At 40.5% G+C, this 21,096-nt stretch overlaps 2 protein-coding genes across 2 annotated transcripts; both read left to right on the top strand.

The window, feature by feature from the left end:
- The first annotated feature begins 1,319 nt into the window (after nucleotides 1-1,319).
- Nucleotides 1,320-13,166, top strand: nelfb (negative elongation factor complex member B). Its single transcript, XM_061037445.1, has 13 exons — nucleotides 1,320-1,584; nucleotides 4,016-4,176; nucleotides 4,271-4,370; nucleotides 5,020-5,250; nucleotides 5,366-5,551; nucleotides 5,676-5,788; nucleotides 6,539-6,641; nucleotides 7,572-7,667; nucleotides 7,800-7,942; nucleotides 9,018-9,124; nucleotides 10,516-10,657; nucleotides 10,798-10,906; nucleotides 12,941-13,166. The coding sequence occupies exons 1-13, from the start codon at nucleotides 1,462-1,464 to the stop codon at nucleotides 13,097-13,099; spliced, it is 1,773 nt and encodes a 590-aa protein (XP_060893428.1). The 5' UTR covers nucleotides 1,320-1,461; the 3' UTR covers nucleotides 13,100-13,166.
- Nucleotides 13,167-13,317: 151 nt separating this feature from the next.
- LOC132973830 (P2Y purinoceptor 4) lies at nucleotides 13,318-20,640 on the top strand. The gene is made up of 2 exons (XM_061037451.1): nucleotides 13,318-13,611; nucleotides 19,460-20,640. The coding sequence occupies exon 2, from the start codon at nucleotides 19,489-19,491 to the stop codon at nucleotides 20,476-20,478; it is 990 nt and encodes a 329-aa protein (XP_060893434.1). The 5' UTR covers nucleotides 13,318-13,611; nucleotides 19,460-19,488; the 3' UTR covers nucleotides 20,479-20,640.
- The last annotated feature ends 456 nt before the right edge of the window (nucleotides 20,641-21,096 follow it).

Genomic DNA, 21,096 nt, shown 5'->3' on the forward strand with positions numbered 1-21,096 from the left:
ACGATACTACTGCACATGTTAATGCACTCTGTGGCTCGCGGTTCAGATTTATGTCTTTGGTTCCTTTTTTGATGCCTTAAGTTAACATACTGTGGCGAGGTAATGCATCGACACATTGTGTTCGCTATCTGTGTGTTTCTGCATTTTTGTTCCTCAGTGGAAGAATTTTGTGTTGGTCACTAATTAAAGAAACGACTGAAGTAAAGTCTCCAAGAATCAGCAAAGATTAAAAATGTCTGTAGAATTTGGGGAATCCTGTTTTCGATGACAATCTTTTACCAAATTTACATTTTACATTCATTAACTCCAATACTCCTCTTCAGTGACTAATTTAAAGTTCATGTCTTTGTTTAAGGAGACAGAGTGGCTGTACGGGAAGGCAAAAGAAACAAATGAAAACAGAAATGAAAGGATTTATTTGTATATTCTATATATCTAGCCATATCAATATATTTTTTATAATGAAGTCAAACGTATAGAACAGAGTTGAACATTCAGCAAGTGTTGAAAGCATTCAAATAAATAGAAAAAATATTGTATTTTTTATTTGAAAAAGCGTATCACATTTAAAAAGAAACCTGCTCTTTTTTTCGGAATCAAGGAGTCAATTAACCAATTAATTAACTCGTTTATTTGGAGAAATAACACAGGCGCCTTTAATTATTTTGTAAAACATCTCATAATTTCGAGATTAATATATTGTTATTCAGAAAGCCGAGTAGATTTTTATTTTCTCAAGTGAACATGCAATAAAATGATTATCTTTTATAACTGCCATTAATACAGAAAGGTTGACTTTATTCTCCACATTTAAACTTTAATGTGAACTTCAAATCCGTTTAAAAAAGGGTGGGGGAGCTTTTAATGTATTTATTTTCCCAACTCCTTGCGCTCATTCTTTATTTTCTCCTTAATTTAGAAGTTTTCTAATGGACTCATGAGTCTGTCAGTTTTAGCCCCATTTAGACTGCCTTGTCAGACCCCTACCCCCCTCTCTTACCCAAACCACAATGATGATGATGATGATAGAAAGTGTGCATGTACAATAATAATGTATTTGTAGCCTACATTTAGTTCATGAAATTGATAAAACATAGATAAATAGTTTTTATTTATTTGATTGTTTTCTTCTCTTATCATTATTTTGTTGTGTATTGATGGACATTATTATAAAACAGGACCCCCTCTAATAACTCGGGTGACAGCAGGTGGCGATATGCACTTTAAAATTGGGAAAGCAATCCGCCAAAAAAAAAAAAAAAAACACAAAGAAGAAGAAGGCGGAACCTGAGTCGTCGCTGGTGTTTGTAACGGACTGTTTACAAAGTCGGACCAGCGGAAATCTGCTTTGACAGAGAAACAGCGAAATGTGTTTTGCTTTGTAGCAAGTGATTCTCTTTACAGCTTTAACTTTACACGGTAGAAACAGATTTTCACGCATCATTTTATTTGTTTAAATTAATGATTAAAGGGGAACAGAAGATGTTCGCGGGGCTTCCGGAGCTCGGGATCTCTAACGGAGAGGACCTGAAAGAAACTCTCACAAACTGCACAGAGCCTCTGAAGGCTATCGACCAGTTCCAGGTCAGACCCTCAGACCCTCAGACCACCAGACCACCACGTTTACTGATAAGTCTGTGGTGTTATAATGTCTATATTTATATACCTGTATAATGTATAGAATAGTTATTATTATTATTATTATTATTATTATTATTGAGATAAAGTGACCGCACATATAACGAGACAGTCACTTACAAACAAAACATAAAGAAACATAAACTATACACATTACAGACAACTTTATACAATAAATCAGATAATTGCAACACTCAGATATATGGAAAGAAGTTGTGTTTTTAGTTTTAATGAACTTGAAAATATTTGTCACTTAATTACCAAAGCTTGTGTGTTCACATATTTTGTTTAGATGTAGAGAGGTTTGTTTATTTAAAACATGGGCTGACTAAACTGTTCAAATGAAGGAAATAAGATAAGAGGTAGGGGTGGATATCTCTAGAGGCCCCACGATACGACATTATCACGATACGACATTATCACGATACTTGAATCACGATTCGGTATTATTGTGATGTAACTTTTTTAACAGCACATTATGTCTCTTAAATTAAACTAAGTCAAGAACAGTTTTGTCAAATAAGAAAAATGAAAAGTCTATTCATCTCGCTTAAGTCTTTTTATTTCTACACAATGGGAGTCAAGCCCACAATACTATTACCTAAAATATATGTCACATTCACCCGACCTAAGTCATTGAAAATAAGAATTTACTCCACCTGCTCTGCAATGAGCAGCTACATCTAGAGCTCCCTTATTCTCCCTTATTCTCTCTTATTATCCCATATTCTCTCTTATTCTCCCTTATTCTCTCTTATTCTCTCATATTCTCTCTTATTCTCTCTTATTCTCACTTATTCTCTCTTATTATCTCTTATTCTCTCTTATTATCCCATATTCTCTCTTATTCTCCCTTATTCTCTCTTATTATCCCATATTCTCTCTTATTCTCTCTTATTCTCTCATATTCTCTCTTATTCTCACTTATTCTCTCTTATTCTCTCTTATTATCTCTTATTCTCTCTTATTATCCCATATTCTCTCTTATTCTCCCTTATTATCTCTTATTCTCTCTTATTATCCCATATTCTCTCTTATTCTCTCTTATTCTCTCTTATTCTCACTTATTCTCTCTTATTCTCTCATATTCTCTCTTATTCTCTCTTATTCTCTCTTATGCATCATGTAGCATCGCTAACCCTGAACCATCACCCACTGGGAATGTACATAAGACTTTTAAAAACAAATGTTCAATATCTTAATCATGTAAACACTGTAATATTATCCTCATCAATATATGCATACTGCTTATGTACATACTGTAAGAACTCTACCTCAAGTAAATGAATCTTCTGTTACATAATAGCATATTTCATCTAGGCATTTTTTGCACTATTATCTTATTTAGCTTTGTATGTATTAGTCTCTTTTTTTGTTTGTATTATGTTTATATTTAATATTATTCTTTTCTACATTGAGAGCAAAGTTACCGAAGACATGGTCACTAAAGATGATTCTGATTCTGATGTCACTTGACGTGAGCTGGACGGGCATGTGAGGTCTTTCTTTATGAAGCCACATGATAATAAGAGATGTGCTGGAAACATGTCAAGGATCAAGCTGTAATTCATCACATCGCCTCCAGGTGTCAAAGTGAAGTTTAAAGGCAGGGTTGGTCATTATCTCTAGATAGACTTTTTAAGATTTTGGTTGAAGTTGTTTTTAGGTCCTGACAGACATTAATAACTCATGTGCTCTGGAAAAGGAACGAAGACAATCCGTCATCTGTATCAGTTGTTAGCATGTAAAAACTTCAACCAATATCTCCCACGAGGTACCAATCTGATGAACCAATCATGAACCTCCCTGTCTCCCTGCTCGCTCTCGACCCCTTGTGTGCCCACACTCGAAGCATGAGCTGAGGTCCGCTTCTAGACCAATGGCTTTTGAGGGAGCACAGAGGGGAGGGGGTGTGTGCAGACGGACCACTGAGGGAATGCTACTTTCAAAATCATGCTAGTTTTCGAAAATGACCAACCCTACCTTTAAGTAAAGAACATGCCAACACCCTTAAAGAATCACAGAATTTCAGATGCACTTTTTCATTAATGCATCATCCAATTTTTCATTCACTCTGTTTTCTTCACTGATCTTGCCTACATGTCCCTGAATGAAATTCTTCTTACTTGTGCACCTCTGGCAGACATGACACCTTCAGGACATGTGAGACCAGATATGTTCATTTTGCATCAACTATAGTTGATTAGGCTGTTAAACCACTAGAAGGACGCATTTGGCTTTTTGTTTCCCTGTGTGTTAAATGGCTGTTTACATTAAGTCCAGCTTCTCGACTGCGCCCCACTCAGTGGAGCTAGCTGCTAGCGTCATTAAAGAGATCACACCTCCCTGAGTCTTTGATATGTCGCATAACCTGCAGATGGAAAATGGGATCCTGCTGCCGACCCTCCAGTCTGCTCTCCCCTTCCTCGACCTCCATGGGACGCCTCGCCTGGAGTTCCATCAGTCCGTCTTTGACGAGCTCCGAGACAAGCTGATGGAGCGAGTCGCCACCATCGCGGAGGGAAAAGAAGAAGACAGGTGTGTCATCGGGCGTCTTTGACTTCAGAAGTGTTATCTGAGGAGAATACACGTGTTGCTATTGGTTTTTTGTTTCATTTCCTTCTTGTTACAGATACGGGAAGCTGGAGGAGCTGCTGGAGAAGAGCTTTCCTCTCGTTAAAATGCCGTCCATCCAGCCGGTGGTGATGCAGGTGCTCAAACATCTACCCAAGGCAAGTGTTGTAACAGCTTATTTCGGTCACTAAAGACTGAAAATAGAAATATACTTTAGCAGAGTCCGACGTACAAGCAGCACTGTTCCCTGATATAAGAGCCCTGCTGCACCTTTTTCACCAATCGTTTAATCTTAGCACTGTGAATCTAGATAACTGAACGGTTTAGTTCCAATTTCATCAAATTACATCTTACCCTAATTGTGATGTGTAATGTTACCAGAATAAATGTAATTTAGTGTCTTCCATCCATCCATTATCTCTGCTGCTTTTCCCGTTTGGGGTCGTGGGGGACTGCAGCTGATCCCAACTGTCTTTGGGCGAGAGGCGGCGTTACACCCTGGACTGTTCTCCAGTCAATCACAGAGCTGACATGTAGAGACAGACAACCAGACACTCTCACATTCACACCTACAGGAAAGAGTCACCAATGAACCTAACGAGCATGACTGTGGACTGTGGGAGGAAGCCGGAGCACCCGGAGGAAACTCATGCACAGGGAGGACATGAAACCATATTGCCGAGATCTTTTGGAAACTGTTTGTGATTTGCTGCTTTCATGGTGTATAAAGAGTAACCTCTGGGAGCCAGCACTGTCATGAGATATAGTGTCGAGCAGCTCATGTTTACCACATGCTCCCTCCTGCAGGTACCAGAGAAGAAACTGAAGATGGTGATGGCTGACAAAGAGCTGTACAAGGTGTGTGCAGTGGAGGTGAAGAGGCAGATCTGGCAGGATAACCAGGCTCTGTTTGGGGATGAAGTGTCTCCCCTCCTGAAGCAGTACATCGTGGAGAAGGAAGCAGCTCTGTTCAGCAGCGACCTCTCCATCCTGCACAATTTCTTCAGCCCGTCTCCCAAAACACGGCGCCAAGGAGAGGTGAGTCGCTGTCTGCACGTCAGGTGTTTTTCACAAACACTTAACAAGGAGGTTTGAGGCCTGGAAACCCCGTGTGAGGAGATTAATTTTTTTTAGCTTTTGCTGTGGTTTCTAGGTGGTTCTAAAGCTGACACAGATGATAGGAAAGAACGTGAAGCTGTACGACATGGTGCTGCAGTTTCTACGAACACTCTTCCTGAGAACGAGAAACGTGCACTACTGCACGCTGAGGGCGGAGCTGCTGATGTCGCTTCATGACCTGGACATCAGTGAGATCTGCTCTGTGGACCCGTGTCATAAGGTGAGGTAACAGTGATGTAGGACTGTGATTATTGTAGCTCCGAGGAGACCCCTGTGTTTTCCTGTGTGTTTTATTTTAGTGACTCACGTTCTCTCTGTTGGGTTTTTGTTGTGTGTTTCCACAGTTCACTTGGTGTTTAGACGCCTGCATACGGGAGAAGTTTGTGGACGGCAAGCGAGCCAGAGAGCTGCAGGGTTTCCTGGATGGAGTGAAGAAAGGACAAGAGCAAGTCTTAGGGTAACAAAAAAAAAAGGATTGCTTGAGTTTATGAAACGAGCTTTTCACATCTGAAGGGTATACCATGAAGGGAATCAAGAGACTGAGATTTTCTTAGAGGAAGCCAGCTAACAAAGCATGAAGTTGCAGTTGGAGATAAGTGGTTAGAGGTGTGACTTTGACCTGAAACAAGCAGGTGAAAACAAGAGGAGAGGTAAATACATCATGTGTTGTATGAACTCCAGCGCTTCGTTCATGATGTTAAAAATAAACATCCATAAACATCTTCCTTAAACTGAAGATCTGAGGGGGGCAGATAGCCCAGTGGTTAGGTCACGCCCAATTTAGGAGGCTATAGTCCTCCAAGCAGGCAGCCCGGGTTCAAGACCAGCCTGTGGCTCCTTTCCCCTGTGTTATTCCCCACTCTTCCTACTCTATCCACTGTCCTATCAAATAAAGGCAAAAAGCCCAAAACTAAATTAGAAAAAATAAAAAAAGATAAAGATCTGTAACGCCAGTGGAGAACATTTCCAGGTAATAATGAATAAAAATGACGACCTCTTACAGCAGCTTTAAAGCTGTAATTTTGAACATAACCGATCAGGTAACGAGTCAGTTACCATGGTGATCTATCCAGGTTAAAAGAGAACCAGCTTCATGATGGGGAAAACTCAGACTTTAGGCTCAACAGAGCAGGATTACCTTCCCATATGGCGTCATGGTGTACCCCTGGGCTGAGTGGATTACTGTGAACTTACCGTGTGTTTTCAGGGACCTCTCCATGATCCTGTGTGACCCGTTTGCTTGTAACACCCTGGTCCTGAGTATCGTGAGGAACCTGCAGGAGCTGCTGAGTCAGGACAGTTTACCAAGGGTGAGCATACAGTGCACAGAGATGCAAGCAGTATGATTTATGAATGTACCAGTGGTGCTGTATTCTGCTGGGGGGGGGGGGGGGCAGGCAGTGATGAGGCAAGATGCTTTGCTGAGTAGCAGGTCTTAAGTGATGTGTCACTCTTTGGTCACCTGTCATTTCTACAACAGCTAGGGTTGTCAGGATCCAAGAATATTAAATGTTGATATGATACAAGTAGAAATCTAACGATATCAATACCTGTTTCGTAACCACGGCAACAAAACTAGAAGTCCTAGGCACCCAAGATTGGGTCATGTCTTGTCCTTAATGAACAAAAATCAAACTCCTGCACATTGTCAACATTAGACAAATACATCGTCAACATTTTTGTACCTGAACAACGCTGATGTGCAATTCAAACAGTTTGTCCTCCTCTGCTCTCTGTCTGTTTTTTAAAGAGACAGTAACGTAACTTTAATGCAAAAAGGACTTCAGGAATGTCCTCTTTGCTTTCAGGCCTGTGAATTTGAGCAGACCGCTGCTGCTTTTTTCTTTCCTGCAGAAGCTTTAGGTTAAAATGTGACTGAAGATCTGAAGGCTATTGTGAGATTTGCAATTTTACAAACTAATTAGATAACTCAGCAATGTTTGTCGGAGATGAGAGGTTCATGTCAGATTTTTAAGTTTCTGTTATATTTGATACTACAGAATTGGTCATTAACAACTGAGATTGTTTGAGTTTTAAAAGCCTGGCATCAAAAAAGTATCTCAGAATCTGACATTTTGACAACCTTAATAACAACAGAGGAATATGAGGTCTTTCATGGTGACCTCCAAAGATACCTTAAACATAAAGAGAAATTATTCAGCTAACGGTTGTATCTGGATGAAAGAGGATTGCCATGCATTATTGAATCAGTATACAATAGTTGTTGTGTTTGTGAGCAGGACAGTCCGGATCTGATGCTGCTGCTCAGGATGCTCTCACTGGGTCAGGGAGCGTGGGACATGATTGACAGCCAGGTGTTTAAAGAGCCTCGCTTGGTAAGTACATCAAGTCACTTCAAATGTCTCCACCCTTCAGATTTTGAGGGTTATAGTTGTCGTCCTGCTCTAAGTAGAAGCCAGATGGAGATTAATGCAGTAAACCTGTCTTTTGGTGTGCATGCTTTTTAGGATCTGGAGGTGGTGACGCGTTTCCTGCCCGCCATGATGTCAGTGGTCGTGGATGATCACACCTTCACCGTTGAGCAGAAGCTTCCCAGTGAGGAGAAGAGTTCACAGTCATACCCCACCACCCTGCCGGACGCCTTCAACAGGTGAACGAAGCCCCGCAAATAGAGAGAGGCTGACAAGACACACATGCAGTACATTATTATAAGCACATACATTATCTAAAGGTCTGCTACACTTGTTCACTTAAACATGTGCATTCATGTTCACAAATTTCACATTTACTGTCAAGTTTTTTTTAATAGCCCGATTTAACCTGTTTACTAATTCTTTGTACTGTACAATATTTTCTCATTATTTCCTATTTTTACGTTGTTTTCTAATTTAATATGTAGAGTCCTGGCCAAGACAGCAGCATAAAAGAAGCAGGAAAAAAAGATAGATTATGTAAACAAGCAATGCTTTCTCAATCAGCATGTGTACATTGTCCCTTTATGATGAACATGCTTTGCTCTGATTTGTCGATTTATTTTGGAATCGGGACAAACATGTAGCAAACAAAGGCATTGTTTCAAATAAAAATCAAGAGCAAATAGTCATAACAATGTGAGTTATAAATAATTTGCACTCCTTCACTTTTGTTTATTTATTTCAGTTCAGATTGTTATCACAAAATTGAACAATTTAATCCCACATCACATCCCACTTTTTCACATATCGTGCAGGCCTAGAGTGTTTCTATTCTCACATCCTAAATGGTAACATGCTCACAACCCTATAATGCCGTGTTATACACCAACTTTCATTAAAATGACTTATATGTGTTTTAGCACGAGTTAAAGGCAGCCGTAAGGTCTAAAATTAGCAGCTTTTAAAAACCTCATCAGTGAAAAGTTCTCCACACTGGAATTATATAAAACTCTTTGTTCAGTGTTTCAGTCAAAGCAGATGCATGGAGTGCTTGAACAATGTTTTGAAAATTGTTGAAAGGAATGAGTCCCTCTGGTGCTCTTCAGTGCGGGGATCCTACCTTGAAGAGGTCTGAGGCACTCAGAGGGGTATGCTTAAAAAGCCTTTAATACATCAGGGCTACAGATTCATAGAAACATGTGTGCATCATGTGTCAGCCATACTTCATCATCTCTTCAGTCTTTGTTCAATAAATGGTGATTTCTCTGTATCTGTCAGTCTGATGTGATGGTCCATGTTCCTCCTCCTCAGGTACCTGCAGGAGAACAGGGTGGCCTGTGAGATGGGTCTGTACTACGTCCTCCACATTGCCAAACAGAGGAACAAGAATGCCTTACAGAGACTACTGCCTGCCCTCGGTGAGTAAGCCCCCCCCCCCCTTTTCTGTTGAGGAAGTAAGATCTCACCACAGTCGGGCATCCGTATCCCTTGTGGCACGTTAAATGCAAACAGCAACAGCCTGGTACATAAAACAGTTTTGGTCTGATTATTTTTAATACACATGGGCACACACCACACCGGAGGTGAATCTTTTTATAACGCAACAGTTTTGATTATATAAAGGATACGTGTTATCCATAGTTAGGCGCGTAGCTGACCTGATTGACAGGTGGGTGTGATGTAACAATATTTCCCACCTCAGCTCCAGCTCTCAGCCTGTCTTTAGGTTGACTGAAAGTTAGGGTGAGACAGGATTTCCAGCATGGCGGCTGCTGATGAACCTCCAGAGTTGTGCAGGTTATAGACATATGAAGCATTTGAAGCTACTCTTAGAAACAACATCACAGAGATGTTTTTAACTTTAACATCTTTTTTTCTTGAGTCTAACAGGGAATCTTTTTGAGCAAACCGTTTCTTTCGATGCTTCTACTTTTTTCATTTTCAAGTTTGTTACTGCTTCCAACGAAGGTCGTTATTGTTTACATATTTATTATATTATTGTAAAAAATGCTTTGAATGATTAATTCCATGTGTATTGGGCAGCACTCAGGCCTAGTCCACACGTAAGCAGGTATTTTTTTTAAACTGAGGTTTTCCTCCTCATGTTTCAAAGAGAAAACACGTTCAGTTCTAAAAAACATCTCAGTCCACCTGAAAACACTTAAATCCCTGTTAGTCAAAAACGATGTCATTGACATGCTTAAATGTTCTCGCCATTCCTCTGCAATGACCATTTCATTTACAAATTTGTCCATTCAGACGTCTCTGCTCGTCAACATAGTGGGAGAGTGTCTGTGTATGGATGTGTAAACATGTGAAAAGTCCAGTTAGCAGCGTCAACATCAGCGCTAGTTTGGTTATGTCTGCCATCGCTCTAATCTCATGTAAACAAACAGTGACAGCGTCACAGAATGAAAGAAGAAAGAAATCAGCACACAGTGCGACGATACAAGCCTAAAACTCTGTTTTCCCCATCGACACATAAACACCTTGAACTGAGTTTCTGAAAATGTTCACCCTGGAAGGAGTTTTCAAAAGGTGCTTTTTCAGCGACCTAAAACTTTGTTTGCGGACAAAAGACCAAAACGCACAGAACAACCCAAGTTTTCAAAAATACCTGTCTACGTGTGGACAAGGCCTGAGACTGTACGTGTTAGCAGTTTGAATGTTTCATACTATCCACGGCGGGGTCAGTTACTGCCTGGGCCACCTGTGCTTAAAAACACCCAAACATAAGTAGTTTAAAAGAACTGAACACATCCATGTAAAGGTTTTCAGAATAAGAGCTGTATCTGCTGCTCCCCCACAGTGGAGACGTACAACGACATGGCCTTTGGAGACATCTTCCTGCACCTGCTGACTGGACACCTCACGCTGCTCTCTGACGAGTTCGGATCAGAAGAGTTCTGTTCTGTTGTCTTCGATGGCTTCCTTCTGACTTCTTATTCCAGGTGGGCTGAAAGTAGAAGATCCTATCTGCATGCACTCAGTCTTTGTGAATAAATCAGTCTGAGCTAGATTATTGTTGTCTATAAAAATGATTCCCACCATGTGTCCTGATTCTTTGTGTTCCTGTCTGAATATCTTTCAGTAAAGAGAACGTCCACAGACACACCCTGCGCATGTTGCTGCATCTACACCACAAAGTGCTGCCATCCTACGTGGAAACTCTGCTGAAAACCCTTGAACCTCCAAAACAGGTTGGCTTCATTTCTACTCTCAGCGTGTGCTTTAAAGAAGGCCGCAGTTGTTGTGATTGGTTGAATCAAGAAGAGGAAATAACTCACTCCATGTGTGTATATCTGTAGAGAACAAAGAGTCTTCATATCACTTACATTTACTGATACTATTTCCCATTTACGATGTCAACGCTTCCATATGTCACTGTCAGTAACCTGCCACATGATCACTGTTCAGCCAGGTCAACATTTTTACACCTTCATAAGCTGTCATGAAACCAGCCACTTTTAAATTGTATTCTTCCGATGAGTACGAGGTTGCTCTTTCTGTGACTCTGTTTTCATGCTGTATTGTTTTTATAAATATCTGCACAGCCTCCATAACTCTTAACTTTGAATGAGGCTGAAAAAAGGGCACCCTACCGAGAAACCATGACCCCAAATCACAGAGAAGCTCATTTGTATGGGACTAATATTACAGCAGGACCGTCTATGTGCCAAATACAGCACAATTCGTAAATACATTTCCAATTTATTTCCCATGTTTTACCATCACAGGGGTAATGTGATAGTAACATACCTATGTAAATCAGCATCCTAGGGGTAGTTTGTGGTATTTTTGCAAGTTTAATTATTTTCTCTGTGCCTTTATTTGCCAGAGAGGCTGCAGTGACTCCCAAATATAGAAGACAGCTTTGACATAATTTGGGGTTCAGATATTGGAGGTTTGTCTTGTGCAGCATTCAGACAAATCTCAGGAAAGAGGAAGCTCAGAGGAGTCAAATCTGGAAATGATCACATGCATCGATTCCTGGATGTTTATTTTTTTTTAATGTTATAGCAACAATAGGAGGTTAATGTGCCACAGGGCCTCGACATCATTTCAGGGAGATAGTGTTACATTTCTACTTAATTAGAGACTTTTCCTGGAAAAATGAATGTGCGAGGGATGGGTATGGGAATCAAAAAAGAAAGAGTTGTTTTTTTTTGAATGAACACAGATATCTCAACTAATCCTTTCAACTTTAATCTAACTAACATTTGTGAGTTCAAAGAACTGTTTTATTTACACTGAGGGTAAAATGAGGTTCTAGAAAATGTCTACCTTTTTTTTTTTTTTTTAAAAGTCTCCTGTGGTGTAAATGAAACATCTGTGTATTTGTTGTTGACATCTTTATTCACATTTCGGTACTTCCTCACCCGGACACATGTTGTTTTAGACTTTGATAGTTCTCACTCAGGTAGCATTACATGCACCGTGTCAGCCTTGAGCAGAAAAACTGACATCATACTTTGACAAGAAAGACAGCAATAACATGCAGCGCAACATATGTGACGGTAAACCTGCATATCTTTAGAGATAGTAGTTTGGTTAACCACATGCACTTAAAGCACAAGGTGAAACCAGAGGAGACCGATCACAGGCGCTTTCACATCACGTCATATGCTAGCCCCTGTTAGCACGTCCCTGTGATGATACCAGAGCGGAGAAGATTAGCCTGCTAGAAATGAAAATGTTGACTGGAGATATGCCCCCGTTACGTTTTTCTGATGGTGTATCTATGGCCAGAGTACAAGCCACCATCATGGTGAACAGCAGCTACGAGAGTGGAAAAGAGGTATGAGGAAAGCGCAGCAGAAAAGAGAAAGTTCTCACTGCAGAGTCGTACGTTACCATCACCCGTCATTTCATTCAGAAGTGGGATTTGAAGAGTGCTGTCAGAAACGCAGCACTGATGAGCGACACACGGACGAAAACATAAGAGAGCACCATGTTGGACTTGTTTTTTAATTGGGTCCGATTACTTGGTCGTGAGGTAATTGAAATGACTGAAAATGCCCATCACTAGAATGTGCTGCACAAGAACTTGAGAGCCTTGGCCCCGCCCCTAAATGAACTGAAATGAGAGCTGTTAAGAACCAGAGTCTATAAGCAGAATCTGAATCCAAACCGAGAGATCGAGCACTTTGCACAAACGTCGGTGTCTGGAGACTTTTTTTTCTGTGTTGTATGTTCTGACTCTGATTCTGTGATTGTGTTCCTGGTGACCACAGAGCAGCGAGCCGGTGAAGGAGCTGTACACCCAGCTGACGGAGAAGCTGGAGGCCCAAAAGAAGAGCCCTCCGCCCCCGGAGGAAACCCCATCCCTTGATCTGGGACTGCACCCGGTGACCGTCCCCACCACCGCCTCCACCCCGACCACGCCTCTCTGAGACATCAGCAGTGACTGAGTGTAAAGACAGCCAACAGCTGGCTCGTGCATTTCTCCAAAAAAGAAAAGAGAAAAAACACCGGACATTTTTTTGTACTGTATGTTTTGTTGTATGAAGCTGTTTTTTTTTTCTATATTACATCTTTTGATGTTCCTCTTTCCAGCTCTGACTGTGTAGACCAGCAGCCATCTCGATTTCTTCATGAACCTCTGCATTGAATATTGGAGCAGTGTTATTTTTGAGTTGTCAGTAGTTCAACAGACATGTAAATAAATGCGTATTTAGAAAAAAAAAACAAATTGGTGTTGCTGTGTTTCATAAAAAAAATGACAAGACGCAGTTTCACTTCTTCTACAACAATTCATCTTCTCTGTTTAGATTATGTCACCTGCCACTTATCTGCTTTCTACAGACCACACTGTTCGTCCTCTTGCAGCCACACGGTCAGAGCTTGTGAAACAGGAACAGTCGGTCTGCGTTTTAACATTTTCACAACAGCTTCAACACTGCTGGTAAGAATAACTTCTCCAAGTCTTCTACGTGGTCAAACTCTACTTTTATTCAATACAATTTTAGCTGAGATATACAAAAGATATGCAAACCTCAAATACTGATCTTGATGATACCGTTTGGTGTTAAAGAAAACTTGTAATTATTGAAAATGTTTGAAGGTATTGTGTTACCATACTCAGTGATTCTCACATAAAGATGTTAATCTAGATGTGAGCTGAAGGTATACTAGCACTCACTGAGCTTTTATTCAATTTTATAGAGATTGGCACCATTAACTAGAGGATTAAACCTTCTCTCTTTTTTTACCTCTTGATAAATGCAGAGACAGCAGATTAAATTAGTTTGTGAGTGAACTAAATCATGTGAATGAAGTAGAAAACACTTACACTTTTTATGAGCGTCACATTCTTGTGTTGGCTCTTTTGCCTTAGCTTTTTTATTCAGTTGGGGTTTTTTTGATTGATATTAATTTCCTCATGAATATTTATGATTTCTGCTTATTTTTATTACTATAAGTAATACTTGTGCTGTTTTTGTCCATGTTTAAAAGAAAATAAAGAACGGCCACGGGGGAGGGGGAGGACGTTTTGGCATGGGGTGGGTGATGTGGGGGGCTGTTCAGGCACTGTGTGGTTGTATGTTTGTACACTACACTGCCCTACAAAGGCCAAAGACCTTAAGTCGCCAGAGTGTAGAACTGAGAAAAATGACTTTAAAGTATTTTTGTTGTCCAGCCAAATAAGTTGCAGGCAGAATATTGGAAATGTGGCAATTCTTTGTCTTTTTAATCAGGTTATTAATGTTCATACAAATCTTGAGACCTTTGACCCTTATTTGGAAGTTAAGGTACTCTGCCGTTGCATTGCCTGTACAATATTAAGAGGTCATGCCAAGGCAAAAGGCATTAACTTCCATTTGTTAGCTCCCTTGGTTGCTGATCACTATATTAAATCAGTATATGATAATAATGATAACATATACATGAAATCTAGTGATCATGGCATAATTAAGTGCTTGATGACAGATATTAAAACAAAAGCATAACACCTTAACTCCACTGCAGTAAAACAGTAACTTCACTTTGATCCACAGTAAAACAAAGGCAGAAGACCTTAACTCAGTTTGAGTATTCCTGAATGCTGCAGTACAAAGGCAAAGACCCTGATGAGTGAAGTTACTGGACTCTGCTTTGGTTTCTCCAGGGCTTTTGGAAGTTAAGGCAAATATAACCTACTATTTTCTCAAAAGAACTACACAATTGACTCAAGATATTTGTCCACATGATAAAGCACATCTGTAATGTTCCAAAAATGACAAAAACTCATTCAAAAAATTGAAGTTACTGCCTTTTGCCTTTGTAGGGCAGTATAGTTGAATCAGTCCCCGGATTGTTCAATTTAATGTCAATAAAAACAATGTTTTAAAAAAAAAACATTGAGTAGAATAATAAAGCTATTTAGCTAAAACATTCTCTAAAATGTGTTCAGTGGACAAAAGTACCCAAAAGATTTGCAGTCCATTCTGTGGGAAACACTTGAGCTGCGTTTAAGTGGCAGGAAATCTCACCAAGCATGAGTGAGGTGAAGAAATGTGTGTCTAAATTCATGCCCAGTATTTGAAACCACAAGTGCTTCTCTTAGTTCCTCCACAAAAACTAGTTTCACGTTTCAGGTCATGTTTCTTTAAAAGGCAACTTCATAAAATCCCTCACATTAGGGCGACTTGTTAGGGTGAGTATGATTCAGGATGTAAAACAATCTTAAGTGTGAAGGTTTGGGAAGTGTGAGTTTCAAAGAGAAAGCCAAGCTAGGATGATGGGTCTGTCAATTTGCTGAACTGTAAAAACACAAATATGTCCACCAGAGGATGATGCTCTAGTCTATATCCTGACACAGAGTGTTGTTCTTGTCGACTCACATATCGGTTCACTCTTTGGATGAGCGAGCAAACTAATTGCTTATTTATGCACCTAATCTTTTCTTCAAACCCCAATGTAAATCTTAGACTGTATAAAATATGGACGCAGTCTTAGTGATGTCACCTATTGGTTTCTGCAGAGCTTTGAAGCCCAACGATGGCAGCCACCTTTTTGGCAAATTGGCAACCTGTTGCAAGGTTGACCTAGCAACAGGCAAACAGAGAAGCTGAGGCTGGCTTTAAGCCTCCTGGCAAGCAGCTACAACTTGCCCACCTGTCAGTCAACTAAGCCCCCGCCCCTAATCAGGCATAACTCTGTTACCCCCGTACATCATGTGCAGACAAAGACGTGAGCTACTCTGATTCAAATCATCTTTTGTACCAGGATGTAAAAAATGAACATATTAACATGAATGTTTATGGGACATCGGGCTCTTCAATAACCCTTCACTGCAGCACGCAGAATGGGGCGGGGTTAGATAAAAGGGGTGGTCTTATTGGAAAGCCTGGGCAGCAATATGAAGTCATTATTGTTGTATTCCTGCTTAATCAGGAAACCATATACAATGTTGTTCATGCTTTTCTAATCACTGTAAACAACAGCACAAGAAAACAATAATTTTCTTACCTTCCATCTTTCTTTTCCATGACTACAATTTATTTGTAGCTGCAGCCTTGATGTAGCTGTATAAACTTTCATAACTGCAACAAGTGAACAGAATTAAGTATTTCAAATTCTGCTGGAGGGCATAGAAATGAAATGCTGTTTTGGGCTTTCCAATAATGAAAGTGATGGTGAGGGGCCCCTCTTTTAGTCTGTCTTCGCCCCGTTCTGCTCTCTGAACCAGCCTCAACTGGACACCCAAGAGACTGCAGTTTTTTTTGCACTTGCACATTGGCTTCATTTGTCAACACCAGAGGTTGCTGCTTGGTTAAAACTACAGGGACGTTCACGGTAACTTTAAAGCTCTTGTATGCAAATGTAAAGATTTCTTTTTGGGCTTTTTGTGACTTCACTGAAGAGATAGGACAGTGGAAAGCTTCGGAAATCAGGGCGCAAGAGAGTTTGGGAATGACATGCAGGAAAGAAGCCACAAGATTTCAGAGTGTTTTAAACACGTGAACATATCCAGTCACAAAAAAGTGAAATGTTGGTGCCTTGAAGTGTCTGACTTGAGATGAAGAGTGTGGTGTCTCTGGCTCCTATAGACAACAACACAAACACATTTGATTACAGGCCACAGAGACTCCCTGACTGGTTAAAATAGATTGTACATGATGTGAACCATATCTTATGTACCTTCACAGTAGATCTTGATTTAACTAAACACTTTTGGGAGACGTTCGAGCACACACTCTTTAAAGAGCATTTGTCACCAAATCTAAAAAATATATTCTTATTACTCAGAGTCTGTTCATTACCCTTCAACAACCTGACAATGAAACATTTAATCTGACTTTATCTTTATTTGTGTCAAAACTTTTTTAAAGTTCAGTGGAACTTGGTTTTCTTCAGCTGATATATACTGGCAGTCTGAATGTAGATATGTCTAAAATCATTAAATACTTGATGAGAATAAAAACCCTGAAGCATGTTAAAAGTGAGAGGCTGTTAGTCTTTCTGCAGCTTACAGCCTGCAGTATGTATTTATAGACATAACGAGAACAAATACATCAGAACAGGAAGTGAGACTATAGATGCTGTAGGATGTACCCAGCAGGATGTGAATATAGATATAACATTGAGTAACATGCATCAGTTTTTGTGTTGATCATTACACATTGGATCATACTGATGTAAGATGGAGAATGTCATCCCCCGCTCTCTCTTCCCAACATTTCCCGTCTCTCTTCAGATGTCCTATGTAATAAAGGCTAAAGTGGAGGGGAAAAAACATAAATCTTAACTGGTCTGTATGTCTCATTTTGTGTTTTGCAAAATAACGTGTATAGTTAAATGTTTATTAACCCAGAGAGGCAAATATTTAAGAAATTTTAATTATAAGAGAAAAAGCTGAACTGATGAAGGTCTGTGATTCCACACCAATGGGAAAGTGATGAGCATGCTGTTATTTAAAATAATAATTATATAGGCCTACATATAAAAAGATACGGAACAGGTCACTTTTGTGTCTTTTTATATAAAAGACCTATATGATTCGACATGTTGGTTAGTTGTTGTTTTTTGGTGACTATTTTATTTTGTGGGGGACTTATACATGACTGAGAATGACATATGGTATTAGTCTATTTGAATCCACTGCAACATTTCTGATTTTGTGTTTGGATCATCATTTATTATTTGGGACCTTTTAGTGTCCCCTGAACTGGACATTATGAATTGATTAAGTCATTAAGAATTGCCTCTTAGGCTTTCAGTAGATTATTTTTGTTTGTTTGATGCATGTGCTCTCAACCAGAATCAGAGCTGACGTCATAATGATGATTAGTTACAGGCTTGTAGCCACTTCCTATTTAAGATGTCCCGCCCACTTCAACAAACTGTTTGCCTGATGAAGGTCACATTGTCACATTTGAATTGCACGTGACAGTCAGACATCACTTTATATTGTCACTCGCTCTGCATTTGACAGGTTTATTTTGTGGCTTTTTATGCTTTAATGTAGAGATAGGACAGTGGATAGAATCAAAAATTGAGGAGAGAGAGAGAGAGAGGGGGAATGACATGCGGGAAAGGTGTCACAGGTTGGAATCGAACCTCGGCCGCCCACCCAGAGGACTATGGCCACCGCACACCGTTCATTTTCAACCTCCTTCTTAAATTGCTATAGATCTCTGATCTGCATTTGTTGAAAACTTTGTTATGTATTAACCATAACTATAGCAATAAAAACTTAGCAATACAGCGTGAGACCTCCCTGAGTTGTAGCTGGACAAAGTGTTTCATATTCACATCTACTTGTGCTACTGCTAGCTAATGTTAGCATTCCTGGCACAGTTTCACCATGCTGTCTCTCCAGGGGAGATTTGTTTTTCTGCTGTTGTACTAAATTTGATGACTGTAGATCACGATGCTTAGGTTTTGAACATGTTGTTTTCTCCTTGTATGCCACCAAAGACTAACGTTACTAAAAGTCAATGAGTTTCACAGGACTAAAGAGACTGAGCAGAGTAGGAAGAAAACAGCAGTAAACCAATTAAAATCAAGCTATCGAGTGGTTTGTTATACATACCCACTTACCTGATGTGGACTGGTGGATCTTTAAACTCCATATATTTAAAAAAAAAAATGTATTTTTATTTTTATTTTTATTTAACCTTTATTTAACCAGGAAAGTCCCATTGAGATTAAAAACCTATTTTTCAAGGGAGTCCTGGCCAAGAGGCAGCAAAAGTTACACAGTCACACTCACAACATACAGGCAGCAATTAAAATGATAAAAAAAAACAGTTACAAGTAAAGGAGGTCGTCTCAAGTGCTCTCAGCCTGGATTTAAAAACATTCAAAGAAATCAGTTCAGTTATTTTCCAGTCTTTTTGCAGCATGTTCCATGTAGAAGGAGCAGAGTAGACGAAAGCCTTTTTTCCCAGCTCTGTGCGGGCAAATGGAACAGACAGCAACAACTGATCATTTGAACGCAAACCGTAAGAATCAACAGTTCTCCGTGTGATTAGGTTACAGATGTAGGAGGGCAGTAGCCCATGGCCTTGTAAATAAAAGTGCACCAGTGTCCCAGCCTCCTGGTGGACAAAGAAGGCCATCCCACTCGAGAATACAGTTCACAATGATGGGTCAGGGCTCCACAGTTAGCAATAAACCTCAGAGAAGCATGATAAACAGCGTCAATCTCACTTAGACATTTAGCTGAGGCATTCATATACATCAGGTCTCCATAACTTTGTAGAGACGGATCTGAGGAAACATTAACAGGTGAGTCATTTGGACTTTTTTTTTTTGTTTTCCCATAGGTGTCAGAAACCAGAAGATCTGAGAGAAGATGGAGCCTCAGGTGGATTCCTCTCAGCATGGGAACAGCAGTAATGACTCAGAATCTTGCCTTCGCGAGAGCCAGCATGTGTCCATCCCCTGCCTCATGTGCCTGGTCTTCCTCCTCGGCTTCCTCCTCAACACCTTCAGCCTCTGGGTCTTCTGCTGTCGGATGCCCAGCTGGACCGCTGGGACCACCTTGCAGTTCCACCTGGCCGTCAGCGATGCCATCGCCACCCCCGTCACTCCCATGATGGCGGTGTACATTGCGATGGGCAACCATTGGCCCTTTGGTCACTTCCTGTGCCAGGTGAAGATCGCCTTGCTGAGTTCTCACATCTACGGCAGCACCGTGTTCCTCACTCTCATCAGCCTCCATCGATATGCAGCCGTGGTGCACTACAACAGAAGCTCCTGCATCAAACAGAAGCAGTTTGTCAGGAAGCTGTGTGCAGGAGTGTGGTGTGCGCTTCTCATCCAGTCGCTGATCTACGCTTTCATGCTTCCTCTGAGTAACAACAATCAATGCCTCTCCATCCACCAGAAGAACCTGACAGACTCCTACTTTCTCATCAACTTCATCCTCCTCATCTTTGGCTTTCTCCTCCCATTCCTCGTGTCGGCTGTTTGCTACGGCCAACTGGCTAACACCTTAACTCGCCTCAACATCAGCACAGCGAAAGGCCTGAGAGTGAAGGAGAAGTCTCAGAGGATGATCGGCATGTGTCTGCTCATATTCGGGCTGTGCTTCCTGCCTCTGAACGTGATGCGAACCATCGCAGTGTTTCTAAAGAAATACTTCCCACGACATTGCTATGTTCTCCTGAAGGTGGAGACAGCATATTATGCATCCTGGATTTTGATAGGAGTGAACAGCTGCCTGGATCCACTGTTGTACTGTTTTGGCTCACAAAAGTTCCGTGATGCAACCCGGTCTTTAAGGATTGGCCAGCGAGACAGTCCCAACAGAAGTGATTCAGAAAATACTCAAAATCAGTAACATTTAAATGAACATTTAAGGGCTAGCTGTGCTGTGTATCTCTTTTCCATAACACCTTATATTAAAGTACCACTGCACTGCTTCTGGCTCCAGGCCTGTATTTATAAGAACGGCTTGAAAGTTTGCTTTCTTCTTGAGAATTAAAAGCAAAGACCGATAACACTCTGATGTCTGTGAGATTAATGTGAAACTACATTTAGCTGCAGGTTGGCGTAGCATTAAAACTAAAAGCAGGGGGACAAACACAATTCACCAGCACCTCAAAAGCCCACTTACTAGCATAGAAGAGGAAGTCTTGGCCTAGTTCCTCAGGTTAACTGTGTGTGTTAACTGGTATATCTATTTCTGGAGATAAACAAATCATCATCAGAATACGGTTGATGGGTGCTTGTAAGTCATTAGAGCAGATAACCATCTGCACTTTTTTTTTGCTGACTTCTTTTCCTATAAACACCAAAGACTGCTGATTCATGGTCGACACATCTCTGTGCTACAAATGGAAACCAGAAAATGCTGTAAATGTAGAAAGTCAAGTGCAGATTTTACATTTCTTTGAAGAATCTGTAGATAGAGATACTTAACAACAAATGTCTGTCTCCTGCGGCTCTACAGATGAAT

This window comes from Labrus mixtus, chromosome 5, assembly GCF_963584025.1.
Source record: "Labrus mixtus chromosome 5, fLabMix1.1, whole genome shotgun sequence".
Taxonomy (NCBI): domain Eukaryota; kingdom Metazoa; phylum Chordata; class Actinopteri; order Labriformes; family Labridae; genus Labrus; species Labrus mixtus.